General features: G+C 44.2%; 1 protein-coding gene across 1 annotated transcript in view; it reads left to right on the top strand.

The window, feature by feature from the left end:
* Window positions 1-13,409: 13,409 nt before the first annotated feature.
* The window catches only part of LOC310784694 (immunoglobulin superfamily DCC subclass member 3), a gene marked incomplete at its 3' end in the record, with an annotated part of 29,748 nt that continues 19,166 nt past the window's right edge, over window positions 13,410-23,991 (top strand). The window contains exons 1-5 of the mRNA XM_083645722.1: window positions 13,410-13,710; window positions 16,802-16,946; window positions 18,983-19,113; window positions 20,528-20,665; window positions 23,447-23,605. Coding sequence (XP_083501848.1) covers window positions 13,479-13,710; window positions 16,802-16,946; window positions 18,983-19,113; window positions 20,528-20,665; window positions 23,447-23,605 — 805 coding nt within the window. The 5' untranslated portion in view covers window positions 13,410-13,478. The remainder of the gene's footprint in view (window positions 13,711-16,801; window positions 16,947-18,982; window positions 19,114-20,527; window positions 20,666-23,446; window positions 23,606-23,991) is intronic.

The following is a 23,991-nucleotide window of genomic DNA, read 5'->3' as shown; positions in this document are numbered from 1 at the left end:
ATATTTCTCCAGAGAAGGCGAGACAGTGTGTGGTTGCATCCTCCTCCTCCTCCGACGCACCTGTCATACACTTAGGTGTGCAGAGACTTTATTCAATGGGGTTTTTGTGGGGATTTAGGTTAAATGGATGAAATAAGGTCTGTTTATGAAACAGTGACGGTTGTGTTCAGCAAGATCATCTTCACAAATGAGGAAAACTTGTATGACTTTTGAAGCGTAAATGCTTTTTTTAAGACTTTTGAAGCGTAAATGCTTTTTTTAAGCAGGATTTTCAGAAAACGCTTCAAAAGTCATAAAAGTGGTCCTCATTTGTGAAGATGATCTTGCCGAACACAAACTTTGCTGTTTCATAAACTTTTGTTAAGCACAGACTTCAGATTCCATGTATTTAACCCAAATCCTCATACAGAAATCACATTGCCTTTTACACCGATGAGCCGGAAAGCGTCCAGGTCTTCCGGACTCATACCTGCGGTCCTCTATAGATCACACAGTCTTTTTCAGACAAATTATTAATTAAAGTATAGTCTATCTTAAAACATGTTTAGAGGGGATCTTTTAAGTTTAATAGTCTTCAAATTATATTAATATGAGTTTAATGTGAGTTTCTGTTATAGCTTTGCACAGAATCATACTTATACTTGAGTAAACAAGTTGAATCAGTATTTCTACTTTACCAGGCTTTTTATACACAAGTAAATCTAGGCTACTTCTACTTATGTAAAGAATGTGTGTACTTTTTCCATCTCTGCTTATATGTGAGAGAGAGAGATCCATCTGAAAGCCCTCAGGTTGTGTGTGAGAGAGCCAGTCACTCTCCTGCTCATGTGTGAGAGAGCCAGTCTCTCTCCTGCTCATGTGTGAGAGAGCCAGTCGCTCTCCTGCTCATGTGTGAGAGAGCCAGTCTCTCTCCTGCTCATGTGTGAGAGAGCCAGTCGCTCTCCTGCTCATGTGTGAGAGAGCCAGTCGCTCTCCTGCTCATGTGTGAGAGAGCCAGTCTCTCTCCTGCTCATGTGTGAGAGAGCCAGTCGCTCTCCTGCTCATGTGTGAGAGAGCCAGTCTCTCTCCTGCTCATGTGTGAGAGAGCCAGTCTCTCTCCTGCTCTTGTGTGAGAGAGCCAGTCTCTCTCCTGCTCATGTGTGAGAGAGCCAGTCTCTCTCCTGCTCATGTGTGAGAGAGCCAGTCTCTCTCCTGCTCATGTGTGAGAGAGCCAGTCTCTCTCCTGCTCATGTGTGAGAGAGCCAGTCTCTCTCCTGCTCTTGTGTGAGAGAGCCAGTCTCTCTCCTGCTCATGTGTGAGAGAGCCAGTCTCTCTCCTGCTCATGTGAGAGAGAGCCAGTCTCTCTCCTGCTCATGTGTGAGAGAGCCAGTCTCTCTCCTGCTCTTGTGTGAGAGAGCCAGTCTCTCTCCTGCTCATGTGTGAGAGAGCCAGTCTCTCTCCTGCTCATGTGTGAGAGAGCCAGTCTCTCTCCTGCTCATGTGTGAGAGAGCCAGTCTCTCTCCTGCTCTTGTGTGAGAGAGCCAGTCTCTCTCCTGCTCATGTGTGAGAGAGCCAGTCTCTCTCCTGCTCATGTGTGAGTGGGGCACCAGGCTTGATGTTTTTGTTTTTTCACATAATAAGAGTCACTGAGCCCCTTCTGTAGCCCCGCCCCTCACTGATTAAATCAGGACAAACATGGAGACCTGGCCTCTCCATCACATTGGAGATTATTGCTTATTGATCTGCATAGCTAGTAGGGACCTTGTTTTTGACCAAGCCCTTTTAACCAGTGACCATCAGAAAACCAGCCTATCTCCAAATGCAGATGGGACATTGTGGTCCCATGTCCCATGGGTCCAATATCAATCAATGCGTGTAAGCCTGTTATTGATTTTGGTGATGATATTGGTTAAGACATTGAAGGCTTGCAGTAACCCCCTCCCCATTTCCCCTTTGTTCCTTTTTTTTAATATAATACAATGAGCCCATTTTTAGATACAGTATCTCTAAATGTTTGTTGTACTCAAATACAAATTGTGTATTGGAAAGTTGCCCTGTCACCAATTTTGCAAGCGGCTTTTTCCAGGATAAAGCTATCTTGGAAGTTTGCTTATTAGCACTACATCCGCATTCATGTGCTCCTCGGATATATATATATATATATATATATATAAAAATATATACAGATATATGGGATTTAGCAGGGGTGACATGATCATTACGAAAGGACCCTGTTCAAGTGCTCTTGGGTCGGAAAGAGCAACAAACATGGACACTTGTTTTCTCGTGGCTGGTGTTTTCTTACTAAAAGCAAGTAGTGGCTCATCATGGTATAGCTACAACTAGTAAAAATAAATGATAGCTACTATGAACAGAATAACAAAATATAACTTTTTACAGTCAGTTGGTGCCACGGACTCCATATTTCCCGCCATTGTTGTAGTCCCGAATCCTCATGCAACAACGTCAGAAACTCGTGTAGCATCGAAATCTCCGAAATTCCCACTGGTAAATACAACATTGAAGGGCCGTTCATGTGCTCACAACACGTAAATACGGTAATCCGATATATCCGAGGAGCACATGAACATGCACATGCCTGTGTCCTGCCCACATGCCCATGTTGCTCTCTCTCTCTCTCTCTCTCTGAAACACTGCTGTTTCCTCTAGACTTTGAACTTGGCATATGACTTAATGACAATCAATGGCTTAAACAAAGCCATGCAGGCAGCCCCCTAGCAGCCACTACAATAGCATGTTTACAGCAGAAGGAACTTGCCACCTCCGAGCGAGGAGGAGAGTTTAACTCCCATTAGAAGGACAAAGGAGAAAGGCCCCGGGGCAACGCGCTTCACGCCTGCCCAGATATTCACATTTGCCGCCCACTGTTTAAACTGCCCTCCCTCCTAATGTCATGGATAAGATAGGAAACCAAGATGGCCATAAGAGAGGAATACTATGGTGTATGTTATTCATGCTGCAAAAATAAAAAGTATGTGTTTGTGTGTGCGTTATATGTATATCATGTTTATATATATGTGTATATATATATATATATATATATATATATATATATATGTATATGTATTAGGGCATTCACGACTAGTGAATTTTACTAGTCGACTAGTCGTCCCTAAAGGTAGTCGACTAGTCGACTAACCGTTTTTAATTTATTTTTAATAAATTTTTTTTTTTTTTTTTTTTTTTTTTTTTTTTTTTTTTTTTTTTAAATCTTTAAGAAAGAACATGAGGTATTTACACGACATACAATACATGGACTATCATATCCCATATCCCCCACAAAGAACATCAAAACACAACAAAACAAAACAAGAAAACTGCATAAGATACACAATAATCCAAGAACAAACAAGACTATTGGACAAACAACCAAACAAAAACAATGCATTCAGCTCCTATCCTGATAAGCCTAATGACACTGGGGTAAAAAGTTCTTAAAGTCAAACTCTGTATGTGGTTGCCATATTTTGGGGATGTCTAAGAATCTGCCTTTGCTCTTGTAGTAAATGTTATCCAACGTATGGTAGCTTGAGAGTTCATTCCACCAGTGAACTACAGCTGGGGGATTGGATGGTTTCCAATTTAAAGCTATGCATTTCCTAGCTGCCAACAGGGCAAGATCTATGTATTTACTTTGAATGCATTGTTTTTGTTTGGTTGTTTGTCCAATAGTCTTGTTTGTTCTTGGATTATTGTGTATCTTATGCAGTTTTCTTGTTTTGTTTTGTTGTGTTTTGATGTTCTTTGTGGGGGATATGGGATATGATAGTCCATGTATGTTCTTTCTTAAAGATAAAAAAAAAAAAAAAAAAAAAAAAAAAAAATTTTGCTAAAACGACTAGTCGACTACTAAGCACAGTGTCGACTAGTGGTTTTACTAGTCGACTAGTCGACTAGTCGACTAGTCTGTGAATGCCCTAATATGTATATGTATAATATCATGTTTATATATATGTGTATATATATATCATTCCTGTGAGGTGTATGGCAGGTCAGGGATATGTATGTATGTGTGTATATATGTACTGTATATATATATATATATATATATATATATATATATATATATATATATATATATATATATATATATATATATATATATATATATACAGGGATATGTTGAGGGTGAGGGATTGGAGGAAGCATTTGTGTATACTTGCTTGTTTTATCCCTGGAGCCCAGGACAACCCCCCCATCTACTCTCCATTTTCTCTATCTGTTCCTTTTTGAGGGTGGGGGTGGGATGGGGGGTGAGGGTGGGGGTGGGATGGGGGGTGGGGGTGAGGGTGGGGGTGGGGGTGGGATGGGGGGTGGGGGTGAGATGGGGGGTGGGGGTGAGGGTGGGGGTGGGATGGGGGGTGGGGGTGCTGTGAAGTTTAGGGCCAGCAGGCTGCTAAACAATGGCAATGGAGGGTTGGGGGGAAGGACCACAAGCTGTCTCTCCTCCTCCATCCATCCATCCATCCTGCTCTCCTCCAACTCTCTCATGACCCCGGAGAGGCTAGGCCTAGGGGTTACACCCACAAGGTGCTGGTGTGGGGGTCGCTGGACAGTCCCCTCCTTAAAGAGAAAAAAAAATCTCATTACGGTCACCCCCCACATTGAAAATGGTTTCATCCCCAATGCTATGCACTTAATCACACCCCATGCCCTTTCGGCATGTTTGAAATGATAATCTGCATAGAGGAGTCCATTTTAGCTGCTCAGACTGGCTTTTCTCAATCTAGCATCCTTTAGCCTTGCAACTCTCTATTCATCCTTCATCTATGTTGATGTTGACAGGCTTGGAGGCCTCAGCCTACAAAAGAAGGGGAACTTTGATTGATCCCATGTCAAAGCTAATATTTCAAGCTCCAAACCTCAGAGTGGCTAATTAATAAAAGCTACTGAGGGATATATTGGTATGCAGTGTTAGCCTCTAACCGTAGCATATTGTAAAGAAGCCATAGGATAACATGATCATCTAACTCATTGGCTCTCAGCCATGGTATAGACTATGTGGTTTTACAACCAACCACTATGGCAGCTGATTCCACTGATCAGTTCTTATCTCTGATCAGTTCCTTATCTCTAGTTGAAGGTGTGTTTCAGTTCCTGATCTCTAGTTGAAGGTGTGTTTCAGTTCCTGATCTCTAGTTGAAGGTGTGTTTCAGTTCCTGATCTCTAGTTGAAGGTGTGTTTCAGTTCCTGATCTCTAGTTGAAGGTGTGTTTCAGTTCCTGATCTCTAGTTGAAGGTGTGTTTCAGTTCCTGATCTCTAGTTGAAGGTGTGTTTCAGTTCCTGATCTCTAGTTGAAGGTGTGTTTCAGTTCCTTATCTCTAGTTGAAGGTGTGTTTCAGTTCCTGATCTCTAGTTGAAGGTGTGTTTCAGTTCCTGATCTCTAGTTGAAGGTGTGTTTCAGTTCCTGATCTCTAGTTGAAGGTGTGTTTCAGTTCCTGATCTCTAGTTGAAGGTGTGTTTCAGTTCCTGATCTCTAGTTGAAGGTGTGTTTCAGTTCCTTATCTCTAGTTGAAGGTGTGTTGACTTGAGTTGCTGTAGTGTTTGGCTGCAAGGAAAATCTGCATTATTACATGTTAATGGCACATGGTTGAGAACTGCTGATATAACGCAATTATGTCCGCTTTGGGATGGCCTTTGGTTATAGGTTAGACTTGAAATGTAAATGCTTCTGGAATGACACGTTTATAAGAATGTTCTCTTATAACACTGTTTATAAGAATGTTCTCTTATAACACTGTTTATAAGAATGTTCTCTTATATAGCCCCTAAAGTCTTCCTTAGATGTCAACTTGCCATTTGTGGCATTATGTTTGATTATCAAGTAGGAACAAGTAGGAACAAGTAGGAACAAGTAGGAACAAGTAGGAACGTGCCACTGGCCTGGTTAAAGCTGCCATTCACTCCTCATCAAGCGTCTATATTTCACAAACCAATAAGCACAAAGTGTCCTTGTATGACATGTTTGTGTACAAAGTGTCTTTGTATGACATGTTTGTGTACAAAGTGTCCTTGTATGACATGTTTGTGTGTCCTTGTATGACATGTTTGTGTACAAAGTGTCCTTGTATGACATGTTTGTGTACAAAGTGTCCTTGTATGACATGTTTGTGTGTCCTTGTATGACATGTTTGTGTACAAAGTGTCCTTGTATGACATGTTTGTGTGTCCTTGTATGACATGTTTGTGTGTCCTTGTATGACATGTTTGTGTACAAAGTGTCCTTGTATGACATGTTTGTGTGTCCTTGTATGACATGTTTGTGTACAAAGTGTCCTTGTATGACATGTTTGTGTGTCCTTGTATGACATGTTTGTGTACAAAGTGTCCTTGTATGACATGTTTGTGTGTCCTTGTATGACATGTTTGTGTACAAAGTGTCCTTGTATGACATGTTTGTGTACAAAGTGTCCTTGTATGACATGTTTGTGTGTCCTTGTATGACATGTTTGTGTACAAAGTGTCCTTGTATGACATGTTTGTGTGTCCTTGTATGACATGTTGTGTGTCCTTGTATGACATGTTTGTGTACAAAGTGTCCTTGTATGACATGTTTGTGTGTCCTTGTATGACATGTTTGTGTACAACGTGTCCTTGTATGACCAAAGTGTCCTTGTATGACATGTTTGTGTACAAAGTGTCCTTGTATGACATGTTTGTGTGTCCTTGTATGACATGTTTGTGTACAAAGTGTCCTTGTATGACATGTTTGTGTGTCCTTGTATGACATGTTTGTGTACAAAGTGTCCTTGTATGACATGTTTGTGTACAAAGTGTCCTTGTATGACATGTTTGTGTGTCCTTGTATGACATGTTTGTGTACAAAGTGTCCTTGTATGACATGTTTGTGTGTCCTTGTATGACATGTTTGTGTGTCCTTGTATGACATGTTTGTGTACAAAGTGTCCTTGTATGACATGTTTGTGTGTCCTTGTATGACATGTTTGTGTGTCCTTGTATGACATGTTTGTGTACAAAGTGTCCTTGTATGACATGTTTGTGTACAAAGTGTCCTTGTATGACATGTTTGTGTGTCCTTGTATGACATGTTTGTGTACAAAGTGTCCTTGTATGACATGTTTGTGTACAAAGTGTCCTTGTATGACATGTTTGTGTGTCCTTGTATGACATGTTTGTGTACAAAGTGTCCTTGTATGACATGTTTGTGTACAAAGTGTCCTTGTATGACATGTTTGTGTACAAAGTGTCCTTGTATGACATGTGTGTGTGTCCTTGTATGACATGTTTGTGTACAAAGTGTCCTTGTATGACATGTTTGTGTACAAAGTGTCCTTGTATGACATGTTTGTGTACAAAGTGTCCTTGTATGACATGTTTGTGTGTCCTTGTATGACATGTTTGTGTACAAAGTGTCCTTGTATGACATGTTTGTGTGTCCTTGTATGACATGTTTGTGTACAAAGTGTCCTTGTATGACATGTTTGTGTGTCCTTGTATGACATGTTTGTGTACAAAGTGTCCTTGTATGACATGTTTGTGTACAAAGTGTCCTTGTATGACATGTTTGTGTGTCCTTGTATGACATGTTTGTGTACAAAGTGTCCTTGTATGACATGTTTGTGTGTCCTTGTATGACATGTTGTGTGTCCTTGTATGACATGTTTGTGTACAAAGTGTCCTTGTATGACATGTTTGTGTGTCCTTGTATGACATGTTTGTGTACAACGTGTCCTTGTATGACCAAAGTGTCCTTGTATGACATGTTTGTGTACAAAGTGTCCTTGTATGACATGTTTGTGTGTCCTTGTATGACATGTTTGTGTACAAAGTGTCCTTGTATGACATGTTTGTGTACAAAGTGTCCTTGTATGACATGTTTGTGTGTCCTTGTATGACATGTTTGTGTACAAAGTGTCCTTGTATGACATGTTTGTGTACAAAGTGTCCTTGTATGACATGTTTGTGTGTCCTTGTATGACATGTTTGTGTACAAAGTGTCCTTGTATGACATGTTTGTGTACAAAGTGTCCTTGTATGACATGTTTGTGTACAAAGTGTCCTTGTATGACATGTGTGTGTGTCCTTGTATGACATGTTTGTGTACAAAGTGTCCTTGTATGACATGTTTGTGTACAAAGTGTCCTTGTATGACATGTGTGTGTACAAAGTGTCCTTGTATGACATGTTTGTGTGTCCTTGTATGACATGTTTGTGTACAAAGTGTCCTTGTATGACATGTTTGTGTGTCCTTGTATGACATGTTTGTGTACAAAGTGTCCTTGTATGACATGTTTGTGTGTCCTTGTATGACATGTTTGTGTACAAAGTGTCCTTGTATGACATGTTTGTGTACAAAGTGTCCTTGTATGACATGTTTGTGTGTCCTTGTATGACATGTTTGTGTACAAAGTGTCCTTGTATGACATGTTTGTGTGTCCTTGTATGACATGTTGTGTGTCCTTGTATGACATGTTTGTGTACAAAGTGTCCTTGTATGACATGTTTGTGTGTCCTTGTATGACATGTTTGTGTACAACGTGTCCTTGTATGACCAAAGTGTCCTTGTATGACATGTTTGTGTACAAAGTGTCCTTGTATGACATGTTTGTGTGTCCTTGTATGACATGTTTGTGTACAAAGTGTCCTTGTATGACATGTTTGTGTGTCCTTGTATGACATGTTTGTGTACAAAGTGTCCTTGTATGACATGTTTGTGTACAAAGTGTCCTTGTATGACATGTTTGTGTGTCCTTGTATGACATGTTTGTGTACAAAGTGTCCTTGTATGACATGTTTGTGTGTCCTTGTATGACATGTTTGTGTGTCCTTGTATGACATGTTTGTGTACAAAGTGTCCTTGTATGACATGTTTGTGTGTCCTTGTATGACATGTTTGTGTGTCCTTGTATGACATGTTTGTGTACAAAGTGTCCTTGTATGACATGTTTGTGTACAAAGTGTCCTTGTATGACATGTTTGTGTGTCCTTGTATGACATGTTTGTGTACAAAGTGTCCTTGTATGACATGTTTGTGTACAAAGTGTCCTTGTATGACATGTTTGTGTGTCCTTGTATGACATGTTTGTGTACAAAGTGTCCTTGTATGACATGTTTGTGTACAAAGTGTCCTTGTATGACATGTTTGTGTACAAAGTGTCCTTGTATGACATGTGTGTGTGTCCTTGTATGACATGTTTGTGTACAAAGTGTCCTTGTATGACATGTTTGTGTACAAAGTGTCCTTGTATGACATGTTTGTGTACAAAGTGTCCTTGTATGACATGTTTGTGTGTCCTTGTATGACATGTTTGTGTACAAAGTGTCCTTGTATGACATGTTTCTGTACAAAGTGTCCTTGTATGACATGTTTGTGTACAAAGTGTCCTTGTATGACATGTTTGTGTGTCCTTGTATGACATGTTTGTGTACAAAGTGTCCTTGTATGACATGTTTGTGTACAAAGTGTCCTTGTATGACATGTTTGTGTACACTCCACTTACTATATCCACCAGAGATGCTATACTGCCCCCTTCCATCACAGTGATGCACACAGTATTGGCAGAGATGGACAATGGCCTCTAAGGCCTTGCAGGTTGCTACGCCGTGTGTTCGATAACCGTGGCCGTAGCATGTGATGCAAAGTCCCCCCTCGGGACTCCTGAATGTCATTACCAGCCCTGAGGGAGGGAGGGGGGCTGTAGGGGGGCAGGAGGGGGGAGGGAGGGGGGCAGGACTCAATCAGTCCATCCAGGCACAGCTGACTGGAACACCTCTCTGCATCTGCTGGGTGGGGGTCCACTCATTTGAAGGGCTGCAGATGGTGATTTCTTGATGCGACAGACGAGTGAAGCCAATGACTGGCATTACAGGCACGGGGCAGGCTGCTTGTGACTGCATTACAGGCACAGGGCAGGCTGCTTGTGACTGCATTACAGGCACGAGGCAGGCTGCTTGTGACTGCATTACAGGCACGAGGCAGGCTGCTTGTGACTGCATTACAGGCATGGAGCAGGCTGCTTGTGACTGCATTACAGGCACGGGGCAGGCTGCTTGTGACTGCATTACAGGCACAGGGCAGGCTGCTTGTGACTGCATTACAGGCACGAGGCAGGCTGCTTGTGACTGCATTACAGGCATGGAGCAGGCTGCTTGTGACTGCATTACAGGCACGGGGCAGGCTGCTTGTGACTGCATTACAGGCACGAGGCAGGCTGCTTGTGACTGCATTACAGGCATGGAGCAGGCTGCTTGTGACTGGCATTACAGGCACGGGGCAGGCTGCTTGTGACTGCATTACAGGCACGGGGCAGGCTGCTTGTGACTGCATTACAGGCACGGGGCAGGCTGCTTGTGACTGCATTACAGGCACGGGGCAGGCTGCTTGTGACTGCATTACAGGCACGGGGCAGGCTGCTTGTGGGAAAGCTCAGGCACGGGGCAGGCTGCTTGTGGGAAAGCTCAGGCACGGGGCAGGCTGCTTGTGGGAAAGCTCAGGCACGGGGCAGGCTGCTTGTGACTGCATTACAGGCACGGGGCAGGCTGCTTGTGGGAAAGCTCAGGCACGGGGCAGGCTGCTTGTGACTGCATTACAGGCACGGGGCAGGCTGCTTGTGACTGCATTACAGGCACAGGGCAGGCTGCTTGTGGGAAAGCTCCATAGCTGCATTACAGGCACGGGGCAGGCTGCTTGTGGCATTACAGGCACGGGGCAGGCTGCTTGTGGGAACATTACAGGCACGGGGCAGGCTGCTTGTGGCATTACAGGCACGGGGCAGGCTGCTTGTGACTGCATTACAGGCACGGGGCAGGCTGCTTGTGGCATTACAGGCACAGGGCAGGCTGCTTGTGACTGCATTACAGGCACGGGGCAGGCTGCTTGTGACTGCATTACAGGCACGGGGCAGGCTGCTTGTGGCATTACAGGCACGGGGCAGGCTGCTTGTGGCATTACAGGCACGGGGCAGGCTGCTTGTGGCATTACAGGCACGGGGCAGAAGGTGCTGCTTGTGGGAAAGCTCCAGAGCTGTATTTGATAAACGATGTGTACCAAACTGTAATCCAATGGGCTATTACAGAATGTCAAACAGCCATTTTGCATTAAACGCCTCGTCAACAATGTATTTTCAAATGTACATTAATGTCAAGAGGAATTGCAGTTCAACAATATAACGTCAAAGAGGCCATGTTTGTGGTATTTGTAGCAACATACGTTTCCATAATACAATCAGAGGTCCAATTTCAATCCATACCATTTGCCAGGCTTTCTTGTGCAGAGTGGTTTTTGTTTAATCAGAATCAGAATCACTTTTATTGCCAGGATATGTAAAGATTACATACAAGGAATGTGTCTCAGTGCAAGTACTGTATGTATCAATATTCAGAAGATAAATGAAGATATGACAAAATATAGACAAAATTGCAACTGCAGTCCAAGATACAATATACCGGTATACATGAATATAAGGAGTGTCAAATAGCCATTAAATAGGAACTTACAGTCCAAGCGGTGAACGATGAAGTTAACAAGAGTAATATAATAAAGTAAAAAGTTCTGGTAGGACAAACGGCTATATAATACTTAATGTAATGTAGTGTAATGCATGATTCCATTGATTTGCTCTGTTTTATTTAGAGGATACTGGTATCTATAAAAGTAAGACAAAGTAGAATCTAGTACAATTATTAAAGTAAAGTAGTAAAGCATTGGGCAATATAGTGCCTACACAGCTGGGCTGGTTTGGGTTATACTTTAGGAAGAAACCATTGGTTATGGAACCTAAACATCGAGGAGAGAGGGATGATGAAAACCTAAGTGTGTCCAGATCATTAGCAAACAGTGAGGGGAATACACATCACCTCAGGAAGGAATCCAAAGTCAAGTTCAGCTCCAAGCTGCTGTGTGTGGGAAGAAGAGATCTTCTGAGTGTTTTGGGATGAGTTGGCTGAAAACAATAGCTGCTGTCTCAGGGCTCACAGCTGAGCTGGAAGCAGTAAGGGAGGGCTAATGGTGGGCTAACAGATGCAAAAGCACACATTGAACTTGATCATCATGCAGGTTCAAGGCCAGACTGTGATTGTTCTTGCCACAGCTTCCCCATGCCTCCCAACAGCTGGAGAGAAACGCTGGCTATTCCAAGGGGTCAGCCAGGGTGGGGCTTTTTAAATCTGGGAATATTCACCGCAAATAAGGCTTAGAGAATATGGGGAAGACTGGGAGTGTCACAGAGGTCAGCACGGAGAGGGGACAGAGCCAGCCGATGGCATGGGAACGTCACCTCGGAGATGGGACTGAAAGGGAGGCAAGGGACGGGAGGGGTGGAGGGGATGCATAAGAAGGGGCAGATGGTGCCCTTGCACTTGGTGGCTGGTGTGAGTTTTTACAGAGGTTATTGGGGGTTGGGTGGAAATAAGTATAGTCACAACACTATTGTCACTATTCGCTGCTGGTTCAATAGAAGCTCCCCTAACTTGACCCCAGCAACCCTCGCTAGTGTTCTCTTCCCGGTTCAGGTATTGTTGTTGCCCCTAACCCTAACCCTAACCTCTCTGGCTGGATGGCTCAGTGGCATTCAGTCGATTGTGGTGGCTTTACGTTAAATGTGTTGGAAGCCGCAAAACCATCCGAGCCATCAATCAAATGCAATGGTTTTTGGTGTCAAGTGAAGCTTTTCTGAGGAAAAAGTTTGGCCCCAGGCTTGGTCTTTGTTAGAGAGGTCTCCCCCTGCGCTGTTGTGTCTCAGCATTTAGTCACAAACAAATATGGGAGGCCGGTCCCGAATCCAACTTTCTATTATTCACTGTCCATTTCCTAGAAAGATATTTTGGAAACACTTCCTGGTAAAAACACTTCCTGGTAAAAACTTCATGAAGTAGAATCGCAAAGGTGGAGTTCCATAAATACAACTGAATTATTTTAGGATCCTAAATGCTTGAATCTCATTGGACTCTTAACCATCTTACTGGACTGTCTGATAGGATCCTATAAGAAATGTGAGCCCTATTAGGTCCTAAAATACTTTTCTTTACTTTTAGACCACATAGATTTTTTTAAATCTTTTAGAACCACTAAAAGCACCATGATAGCATTATTCTCATTATTATTACTTTGACTAGTTCATTCAGTTTGAAAGGTATCCTCAAGCAAGCAAGCAAGCAAGAAAATGCTCACATTACTGAAATAGCAGCATTATAAATACATAAATATAAATACAGGCCTATGTCAGAAAGAGAGATTGCTGTAATAGAAATGCATTTTAATTTCTAGTAATGGGAGTGGTTACATTTACATAAATCTCACAACCAAAAAGTAATTTAGCACAATATCTAGAAATAAGAAGCACTTGTGTTTTCTATTTCAAAATGTGACATTTTGGAATTGTGACCTTCCCAGTTGAGTCTTCTTTACTAACCAGTAGCCTCTCTTCCCTCTGTTTGCAGATGTCTGCCTAGCCTCCGAGGCCGAGCTGGCCTTCCTTCTGGAGCCCAGTGATGTGATCGCAGTGAGGGACCGCCCCCTGATGCTGGACTGTCGGGTGCAAGGCGAGGAACCCATTATGGTCACATGGCGTAGAAATGGGGTGCCTGTGCCCACCGGTCCGCGGGTTCAAGTGCTGGAGAACGGTACACTCTTCATCCAGAGCTTCCAGAAACGCAGAGATGGGAATGACCCGGATGTGGGCGAGTACGACTGCGCCGCCCAGAACCGCTACGGCATGCTGGTCAGCCGCAAGGCCAAGGTCCAGATGGCATGTAAGTGTGTCGCTGTGCAGTACAGTACAGGACCGGCCTGACAAACAGCTGCTGTGGACCCTGTGCAGTACAGTACAGGACCGGCCTGACAAACAGCTGCTATGGAGAAGTTTGGAGTTTTACTTCCACAACATTACGGGCAGAGCTGTTAATGGGTAGAGCCACAGTTTTTTTTAGCACAAGTTGGCTAACTGGCAAACTTGAATGATAAAGAAGAAACTCTGGTGAAAATAGAACTTAAAATTATGAATGGTTATGATTTATTTTAATTTGTTCAAGATCATGACTCTTATGAAGATCAGCATGGTACTAATGAGCTTGCCCAGATAGCTAAATCCTAATAAGGCTATTTAAAATGGATTCATTTTTAAAAACTAATAATAAAGCTAGATAACTTAAAGCTAATAAGGCTAGTTTGAATTTGGATGGCAGCTAGGCTAGCTAACATATAACTTAGTATGGCTAGAATCTTTGTAGGCATAATATTAGCTATCCCTTAACCCTTACAGTACCTTTTGAACTCTTCAGTACAATGTCACAGAAAAACGGTAGTTCTTTCAACTCTGACCATGAGGTTTAACTCAACCAATGAGATATGTATCTGCATCAACCAATGAGATACTATACCTGCCTCAACCAATGAGATACTGGATCTGCCTCAACCAATGAGATACTGTACCTGCCTCAGATAAATGTTTCTTACGGATCTGTCCAATCACAGAGGACTATCTCATCATACTATTATGCTTCTTACATTCCAGTTTTTCCAGTTACCACTGTATTACTGTATCTATTTTATGGTTTCCATGACAACTGGGTATTATTATACAGCAAAAGACATATGCTCCAGATTCATAGGTTTGGTCTATTCTCCCTTGAAGAACAAGGGTTTGCACACAAAATAAGCACAGTCAATATGAAGACAAGAATAGAGTAGTACCACAGGCATGAGTCCAGAAGTAGCAGTTTGGTTCATAAGGGGAAAAGTGAATAGGCTTTTAGTATGGGGATTCCAGGTTCAATTCATGAAATAAGATCTGTGGTTGACAAAACCACTTTTTATGACTTTGGAAGCCTAAATTAATGTTTTTAATGTGATTTTCAGAAAATGTTTAAAAAGTCATCAAAGTGGTCCTCGTTTGTGAAAATTATTCTGCTGAACACAAATTTCCACTCTTGGCTTGTGTTAACCACATACCTTATTTCATGCATGAAATCCCCATTCTAAAATCCCATAGCCTTTCCCCCCTAAGAGCCAACATTGCGCCGATTTCTGGTTGAGCCTACAAGAATATCATCCCTGTGGTACTCTATCCTCATCAAGTCCCATGCGAGACTACAAAGTCCCAGGAAAAGAAAAAAAAAATCAGAGTTAACAGCCCTAAGTTGTAGAGGAGCAGTTATATCGATGTGTTATTATGCCAAAATTTGTTTTAGGGAAACATTATTTTCTTAATATATATTTCCATTCCCAAATTATATATCTATGTAAAAAGTGTTATCAGAAAATTATATCCACCTTTCTCCCAAAATGTTGCATTTCTGGCCAATCTCTTTTTCTTTAATAATAAGTCATGATGTTCATGTAACATGTAGATTTTAATTATCATTAAAACTGTGAAAAACACAGTAAAATTACTGACCATCATCAACCAGTTAGCAAAAGTCTCCCAGACGCAGGCGTGCATCCTTGGTGAAATGATTTCAGTGAGTGTATCAGTACTTTTTGAACATTTTCAGGACATTTAACAATACTGTCATAACACTGATAAAGGTGATCATTTTGGTGTGTGAAATTTTCATTTAATCTCTAGTCGTGAACATTTATTCACATGTCCCTCTAGACAGTTAACACACAGGAGATCACAAAATAATGGTTCCTCGTGAAGGTGATTTAGATGAGAAGGCTAGAAGAGAACACTATAGGCCTTTTTATATCCATGTCCATACATTACCTAGAGGTGATAAAAAGAGCACAGAGAGCAGAGAATGCCTTTTGGTCTTGCCCCCAGATCGTCACTGCATGTTGCCTCATCTCTGTCAAAACATCCCATAGTTTGGGTTATAAATGATGCCTCACATGGTGAACACCTCTGACTCTACCTGGCAACCACAGACCCCCTCTGACTCTTTCATCTTTTGTGTGTTTTCATATGAACAGCCGCCCCACGCAGCGGGCTGCTGGACTGTTCACACACTCACTAAAACACACAATCAAACATACAGTATACTGTAACTGTTACAGTGTAACTGTTACATGAGAACACACACCTACACCGTTTACTTTCAATTCGGTTTTTTTTTTTTAAATGCCTAGTTTAGTTGAGTTTTTTTTATTAACAGTGGTTTTAGTCTTTTTTGTAATATGGGTTTTTTGTCAGGGATAAGATTCAAAAAGAAAAAATTGTAATAAAATGTAATAAAATGTAATAAAAAGTCAACAAAACATCATTTAAAAAAAAGTGTATGCCAGGCGAGGGGCGGAGACTAAAACAGAAAAAAGGTATCCATCCAAATTGCCCCCCCCCCCCCCCCCCCACACACACACACACACAAAACCTTCTCCCCTCCCCCCACCCCTTCCTTGAGTCAAATAAAAGCAGGGGTTTGTGGGTAATCCAGGAGAGTTATGGCTGTCTCTGGTGGTCTTCCCTCAACGCAATGAGTTGCCATGGTGACGTTCTCTCATTTGCAGACCCCTCCCTTAGTATACACCCTTATTGATTATAACCACCAGGTTATTAGAAAGGAATCCTCTGTGTGTGAAGGAAACGCTATTGTGTCGTTTCTTCCAGAAACTGTCCTCGTGTAAAGGGCCCCTCAGAGTTTGAAAACCCCTGCCAGAGACTCTTCACAGCAACTGTTTTGAGGTGGTAAAGCAGATGTAATCAATAACATGAATGAGGGCCCTGGCACTGGAACGCCTAAATGGAATGGGACCATCATTAACGTATTGGTTACACCTGCTTTACTTCCTGCTTTACCACCTCAAAACGGTTGCTGTGAAAAGGGTCTATATATTGATGATTAAAAAGAGAAGCTACGTGGCTATGTGGCCTAAAAGAAAAGATGTGTTGTCTTTGTTCCTCAGCACTGCCTAAGTTCCACACACACCCACAGTCCATGGCGGTGGATGAGGGGGGCGTGGCCCGTTTCCAGTGTCAGATCAACGGTGTGCCTGAAGCCACAATCACCTGGGAGAGAGAACGACTGCCTCTCAGTACCTCCAACAACAGGTAGCATCACACGCACACGCGCACGCACGCACGCACGCACGCACGCACGCACACACACACACACACACACACACACACACACACACACACACACACACACACACACACACACACACACACATATTATACAGTATATATATATGTGTTATACGCGCACGTGTGTGTGTGTGTGTGTGTGTGCGCGTGTGTCTGAAAATTTACTAAGGTGTTTTCGTCACCAAACACATCCTACTAGACCTATTTCTGGTCGCTGAGCACGATGGTGCTGTTGGTTTTTGGATACGCCCCCCAGGAGGCCCAACCCTAACCCTAGCCCTAGCGTTCCGGAGATATCGCCATTCTGAATCCCCATTGTGAGCGAAAATTTACTAAGGTGTTTTCGTCACCAAACACATCCTACTAGACCTATTTCTGGTCGCTGAGCACGATGGTGCTGTTGGTTTTTGGATACGCCCCCCAGGAGGCCCAACCCTAACCCTAGCCCTAGCATTCCGGAGATATCGCCATTCTGAATCCCCATTGTGAGCGAAAATTTACTAAGGTGTTTTCGTCACCAAACACATCCTACTAGACCTATTTCTGGTCGCTGAGCACGATGGTGCTGTTGGTTTTTGGATACGCCCCCCAGGAGGCCCAACCCTAACCCTAGCCCTAGCGTTCCGGAGGTATCGCCATTCTGAATCCCCATTGTGAGCGAAAATTTACTAAGGTGTTTTCGTCACCAAACACATCCTACTAGACCTATTTCTGGTCGCTGAGCACGATGGTGCTGTTGGTTTTTGGATACGCCCCCCAGGAGGCCCAACCCTAACCCTAGCCCTAGCGTTCCGGAGATATCGCCATTCTGAATCCCCATTGTGAGCGAAAATTTACTAAGGTGTTTTCGTCACCAAACACATCCTACTAGACCTATTTCTGGTCGCTGAGCACGATGGTGCTGTTGGTTTTTGGATACGCCCCCCAGGAGGCCCAACCCTAACCCTAGCCCTAGCGTTCCGGAGATATCGCCATTCTGAATCCCCATTGTGAGCGAAAATTTACTAAGGTGTTTTCATCACCAAACACATCCTACTAGACCTATTTCTGGTCGCTGAGCACGATGGTGCTGTTGGTTTTTGGATACGCCCCCCAGGAGGCCGAACCCTAACCCTAGCCCTAGCGTTCCGGAGATATCGCCATTCTGAATCCCCATTGTGAGCGAAAATTTACTAAGGTGTTTTCGTCACCAAACACATCCTACTAGACCTATTTCTGGTCGCTGAGCACGATGGTGCTGTTGGTTTTTGGATACGCCCCCCAGGAGGCCCAACCCTAACCCTAGCCCTAGCGTTCCGGAGATATCGCCATTCTGAATCCCCATTGTGAGCGAAAATTTACTAAGGTGTTTTCGTCACCAAACACATCCTACTAGACCTATTTCTGGTCGCTGAGCACGATGGTGCTGTTGGTTTTTGGATACGCCCCCCAGGAGGCCCAACCCTAACCCTAGCCCTAGCGTTCCGGAGATATCGCCATTCTGAATCCCCATTGTGAGCGAAAATTTACTAAGGTGTTTTCGTCACCAAACACATCCTACTAGACCTATTTCTGGTCGCTGAGCACGATGGTGCTGTTGGTTTTTGGATACGCCCCCCAGGAGGCCCAACCCTAACCCTAGCCCTAGCGTTCCGGAGATATCGCCATTCTGAATCCCCATTGTGAGCGAAAATTTACTAAGGTGTTTTCGTCACCAAACACATCCTACTAGACCTATTTCTGGTCGCTGAGCACGATGGTGCTGTTGGTTTTTGGATACGCCCCCCAGGAGGCCCTACCCTAACCCTAGCCCTAGCGTTCCGGAGATATCGCCATTCTGAATCCCCATTGTGAGCGAAAATTTACTAAGGTGTTTTCGTCACCAAACACATCCTACTAGACCTATTTCTGGTCGCTGAGCACGATGGTGCTGTTGGTTTTTGGATACGGCCCCCAGGAGGCCCAGGTCCTTAAAAAATGTCGTTATAGCTCAGTGTTTAACCCATGTCTTGCTTGTCCAGGTACACCCTCCTGCCGATGGGGATCCTCCAGGTGACGGGGGTGAGGGAGACTGACGGGGGGGTCTACCGCTGTGTGGCTTCCAACATGGCCAACACCCGCTACAGCCACGAGGCCAGGCTCAATGTCACGGGTAGGTGGACAGCATCTGAGATAGCTACCATGACCCGTTTTGAAGCCTCAACTTTGCCATTTTCACCATTGCCATCTTGGTTATTCGGAGCCAGAAGTGATGTGAATTTGGACACGATCCCTGGATCCCTGGACAGGTAGTCTCGCTGGCGCCGCAGGTCTCCATAGTGGGATTGCGATGGGCGGCGCTTAGCGGCAGTGCCCTTGGAAAATAGTTTCAAACAATCCAACTTGCCGTTTTCAGCGTGTAGCAACGAGCTAGCATGTAGGTTTCTGCCGTTAGCTTGCTGGCTAGTTAGCGTTGTTGTTTTCACTGAGGTGGCAGGGCACTGTTTACAGTGACACACAGGGAGGAGGGAGCGGAAGCCGCTCTGATTGACATGGTCGGAGCCAATGACAGAGTTTGTAATAAGCCGGGAGCGGACATCCGGCTGCCACCAAAACAGTCGCTCCAATGGGAGAGCAGAGTAGAGCAGGGGAGGGTTTATCCCAGTTGCCTGTTTCCGTGGTGCCAGACTCCTCTCCCGGTAGGGAGGGGAGGCTGGCCAGCGAGACTACTGGACAGGCAACCTGTCAATCACGTCCCAAAACAGTCTGACTGCTTGATCATCTATTTGACTGGAAATGGGCCCATAATTGACCAAATGAACATCAGGCTGTATTGAAGAAGTCTTGAAAGTGGCGATTGAGACCATCAACTCATTAGGAAAGTGTTTACTGACGTCATCATTCAAGTGAGAAGTATGGCCATTTTCTAATTCACTTCCATGTAACCAGAGATATTGACGTGCATCTAGCAAGGAAACGGTTTGAACTGACATGGAGCAGGCCACCTTGAGCAGAGCAGAGGGGAGGTCCGTCTCTCACACCATGCTATAATCACTTGCCAGTAGGGGAACAACCCCTCTATGAAAATGGGCCGGCCCAGTGCAGTGCTGGGCCGGTTAAGTTGATTACTATATATTATTTTTTTCTTTCTGCGGTCCAGTCCGGCCCGGTCCGGCCCGTACGCACACCGGCCGTTCTGGCATTTGCCAGAACTGCCAGATGGCCAGTCCGGGCCTGATTGGCCATTTTCCAATTCACTTCCATGTACCTGGACTTCTTTTTGCAGCCGGTGGAGTTGCCCCCTAAAAGTAATTTGTGGTGTGCCTTAACGATGGACAACATATTTTAGATGTTTTGGTCACTCAGTGGTGTTTTGAGACTGACCAACATTGTTACAGGCAGGGGGCTTAGCTAACGTAGCAAGCTAACACGGCGCAGTGATACTGCAATGCGGTTGTGTTTATAGAATATTTTACTTTGAACGCAGCTAAGCCAATCACAATCCAGGACCAGAACTATCTGTTTTATAACATGGATGTTGCCGTAGATAAATGACCTATAGAGATCATCTCTTTGTCTCTCTTTAGGTGGAGCTCCCAGGACCTACAAGGAGCCGGTCATCCTGTCCGGACCGCAGAACCTGACCATCACTGTCCATCAGACGGCCATCTTGGAGTGCATCGCCACAGGAAACCCAAGGCCCATCGTCTCCTGGAGCAGGCTAGGTGTGTGTGTGTGTGTGTGTGTGTGTGTGTGTGTGTGTGTGTGTGTGTGTGTGTGTGTGTGCGTGCGTGCACGTGCGTGCGTGTGTGTAGGTGCGACCACATTAACACAGTGGATACAAGTGGATGATCACGAAGTACTCATTTAAAGGACTCACACCTGGTTAACACCTGGTTAACACCGTATCACGTTTCTGAACCAAAAATACTTTACATGTTTCTAGATTGTGCATAATCACATTATACGTTATAGAGTCTGCTATTGAACTAGTGCCGTGGCCAGTAAGGGTGTTGTGGTCAGGTCATTATAGTGCAGTGGCCAGTAAGGGTGTTGTGGTCAGGTCATTATAGTGCAGTGGTCAGGTCATTATAGCGCAGTGGCCAGTAATGGTGATGTGGTCAGGTCATTATAGTGCAGTGGTCAGTAAGGGTGTTGTGGTCAGGTCATTATAGTGCAGTGGCCAGTAAGGGTGTTGTGGTCAGGTCATTATAGTGCAGTGGTCAGGTCATTATAGTGCAGTGGTCAGTAAGGGTGTTGTGGTCAGGTCATTATAGTGCAGTGGCCAGTAAGGGTGTTGTGGTCAGGTCATTATAGTGCAGTGGTCAGTAAGGGTGATGTGGTCAGGTCATTATAGTGCAGTGGCCAGTAAGGGTGATGTGGTCAGGTCATTATAGTGCAGTGGCCAGTCAGGGTGTTGTGGTCAGGACATTATAGTGCAATGGCCAGTAAGGGTGATGTGGTCAGGTCATTATAGTGCAGTGGTCAGTAAGGGTGATGTGGTCAGGTCATTATAGTGCAGTGGTCAGGTCATTATAGTGCAGTGGTCAGGTCATTATAGCGCAGTGGCCAGTAATGGTGATGTGGTCAGGTCATTATAGTGCAGTGGTCAGGTCATTATAGCGCAGTGGTCAGTAAGGGTGATGTGGTCAGGTCATTATAGTGCAGTGGTCAGGTCATTATAGTGCAGTGGTCAGTAAGGGTGATGTGGTCAGGTCATTATAGTGCAGTGGCCAGTAAGGGTGATGTGGTCAGGTCATTATAGTGCAGTGGCCAGTAAGGGTGTTGTGGTCAGGTCATTATAGTGCAGTGGTCAGTAAGGGTGATGTGGTCAGGTCATTATAGTGCAGTGGCCAGTAAGGGTGTTGTGGTCAGGTCATAATAATAATAATAATAATAATAATAATAATAATAATAATAATAATAACTTTATTTATAGAGCACCTTTCACAGACTGAAATCACAAAGTGCTTTACAAAGCAAAAGAAAATACAGAGAATACAATATTAAAATCGAGAATAAAAATAGAGGTCACTGAACATAGTGTTCAGGACAGTAAACAATGGGGTAGAGCAAAACTACACACTACAAACGGACCACGTTGTTAAAGATACATCATTCAATGAACAAACAAATAAACAAAACAGGGATACAGGGCAAGACCGGCATCAGTCACTGAAAGCCTCTCTAAAAAGGTGAGTCTTTAGGAGACGTTTGAAGGACTCCACAGAAACAGCTGATCTAAGTGGTGGAGGCAGGCTGTTCCACAGTTTAGGGGCCATGGCCTCAAAGGCTCGGTCGCCACGGGTCTTGAGGCGTGTACGAGGAACCTGAAGCAGGTTTAGATCATTGGATCTGAGGGAACGAGCAGAAGGGGGTGAAGTAGGTCCGAGATGTAATCAGGTGCCTGAGAGTGTAGTGCTTTGTAGGTGAGGGTGATGATTTTGAACTGGAATCTATAGGCAACAGGTAACCAGTGAAGTGACTTGAGTACCGGGGTGATGTGTTTGACCTGGTGAGCAAGCGCGCGGCAGCATTTTGAATGGCCTGCACGCGGCGTAGAGCGGATTTACTGAGCAGTGGGAAAAGAGCATTGCAGTAATCTAATCGTGACGATATAAAGGCGTGAATCAACATTTCCATCTCAGGAAAAGAGAGTGTGGATCTAAGTTTACCAATATTCCGTAGGTGGAAAAAGCATTTTTTAGAGAGCTGTTTTATATGGACGTCTAGTGAAAGAGAGTGGTCAAAAAAGACCCCTAAGTTACGTAGGCTAGGGCGGACGGCAGAGGAGAGAGGGCCAATCCTATTTTTTATCGTGGATGTGACACTATCCAGAGCGATGATGAGCACCTCGGTTTTGTCCTTATTTAGCTGCAGGAAATTTTCAGCCATCCATGCATTTATCGCACTAATACAGTCTAGAAGTCTGGAAATCTGATCTAACTCGTTTGGTTTGAAAGAGAAGCGGAGCTGGATATCATCGGCATAGAAATGATATGAGATATCAAAACTGTGGATTAGTCTCCCCAGTGGAAGCATATACGTTCCAAATAGGAGAGGCCCCAGGATCGATCCCTGTGGGACCCCACAGAACAGGGGAGCGGAAGAGGAAACAAAATTATTGATCTGTACACTAAAGCTGCGACCTGATAAAAAAGACCTAAACCAGTCTAAGGCAGTGCCTGAAATGCCCACCCAGTCACGAAGCCTATCGATCAGGATAAGGTGGTCCACAGTGTCGAAGGCGGCACTGAGATCTAGGAGAACTAAAATCTGGTACTCTCCAGCATCGGTGGACGTAAGCAGCTCATTTGTTACCCTCAGGTAACAAATGAGCTCATTAGCTAATGGTATTTGATCTTCTCTAGAGCTTCAGGGTGAGCACTGTGTAGAGTGTGATCTTCTCTAGAGCTTCAGGGTGAGCACTGTGTAGAGTGTGATCTTCTCTAGAACTTCAGGGTGAGCACTGTGTAGAGTGTGATCTTCTCTATGTGTTTCTACAGATGGCCGGTCCATCGGTGTGGAGGGGATCCAGGTTCTTGGGACGGGGAACCTGATGATCTCAGACGTGTCCCTGCAGCACTCTGGGGTGTACGTGTGTGCTGCCAACAGGCCCGGGACCAGGATGAGACGCACCGCGCTCGGCAGGCTGGTGGTACAAGGTGAGGCCAGATGCAAATTTCTGCCAAGGTGTCCATGAGCAAGACTTAACCCGTTGATACCTGATGCAGCATTTGTGTGTATATCCCTCATTTGTGTGTGTATCCCTTTAAGACCGCGTGACGCGGTTCGCGGTTTTAAAGGGATACACACACAAATGAGTCAGAGAGGAGGAGATGCTTGTGTCAGAGAGGAGGAGATGCTTGTGTCAGAGAGGAGGAGATGCTTGTGTCAGAGGAGGAGATACCTGTGTCAGAGGAGGAGATACTTGTGTCAGAGGAGGAGATACTTCTGTCAGAGAGGAGGAGATACTTGTGTCAGAGGAGGAGATACTTGTGTCAGAGGAGGAGATACTTGTGTCAGAGAGGAGGAGATACTTGTGTCAGAG

The sequence above is a fragment of the Poromitra crassiceps genome, assembly GCF_964638095.1.
Source record: "Poromitra crassiceps genome assembly, chromosome: 11".
NCBI classification, from domain to species: domain Eukaryota; kingdom Metazoa; phylum Chordata; class Actinopteri; order Beryciformes; family Melamphaidae; genus Poromitra; species Poromitra crassiceps.
This window is presented reverse-complemented; position numbering and strand designations above follow the sequence as displayed.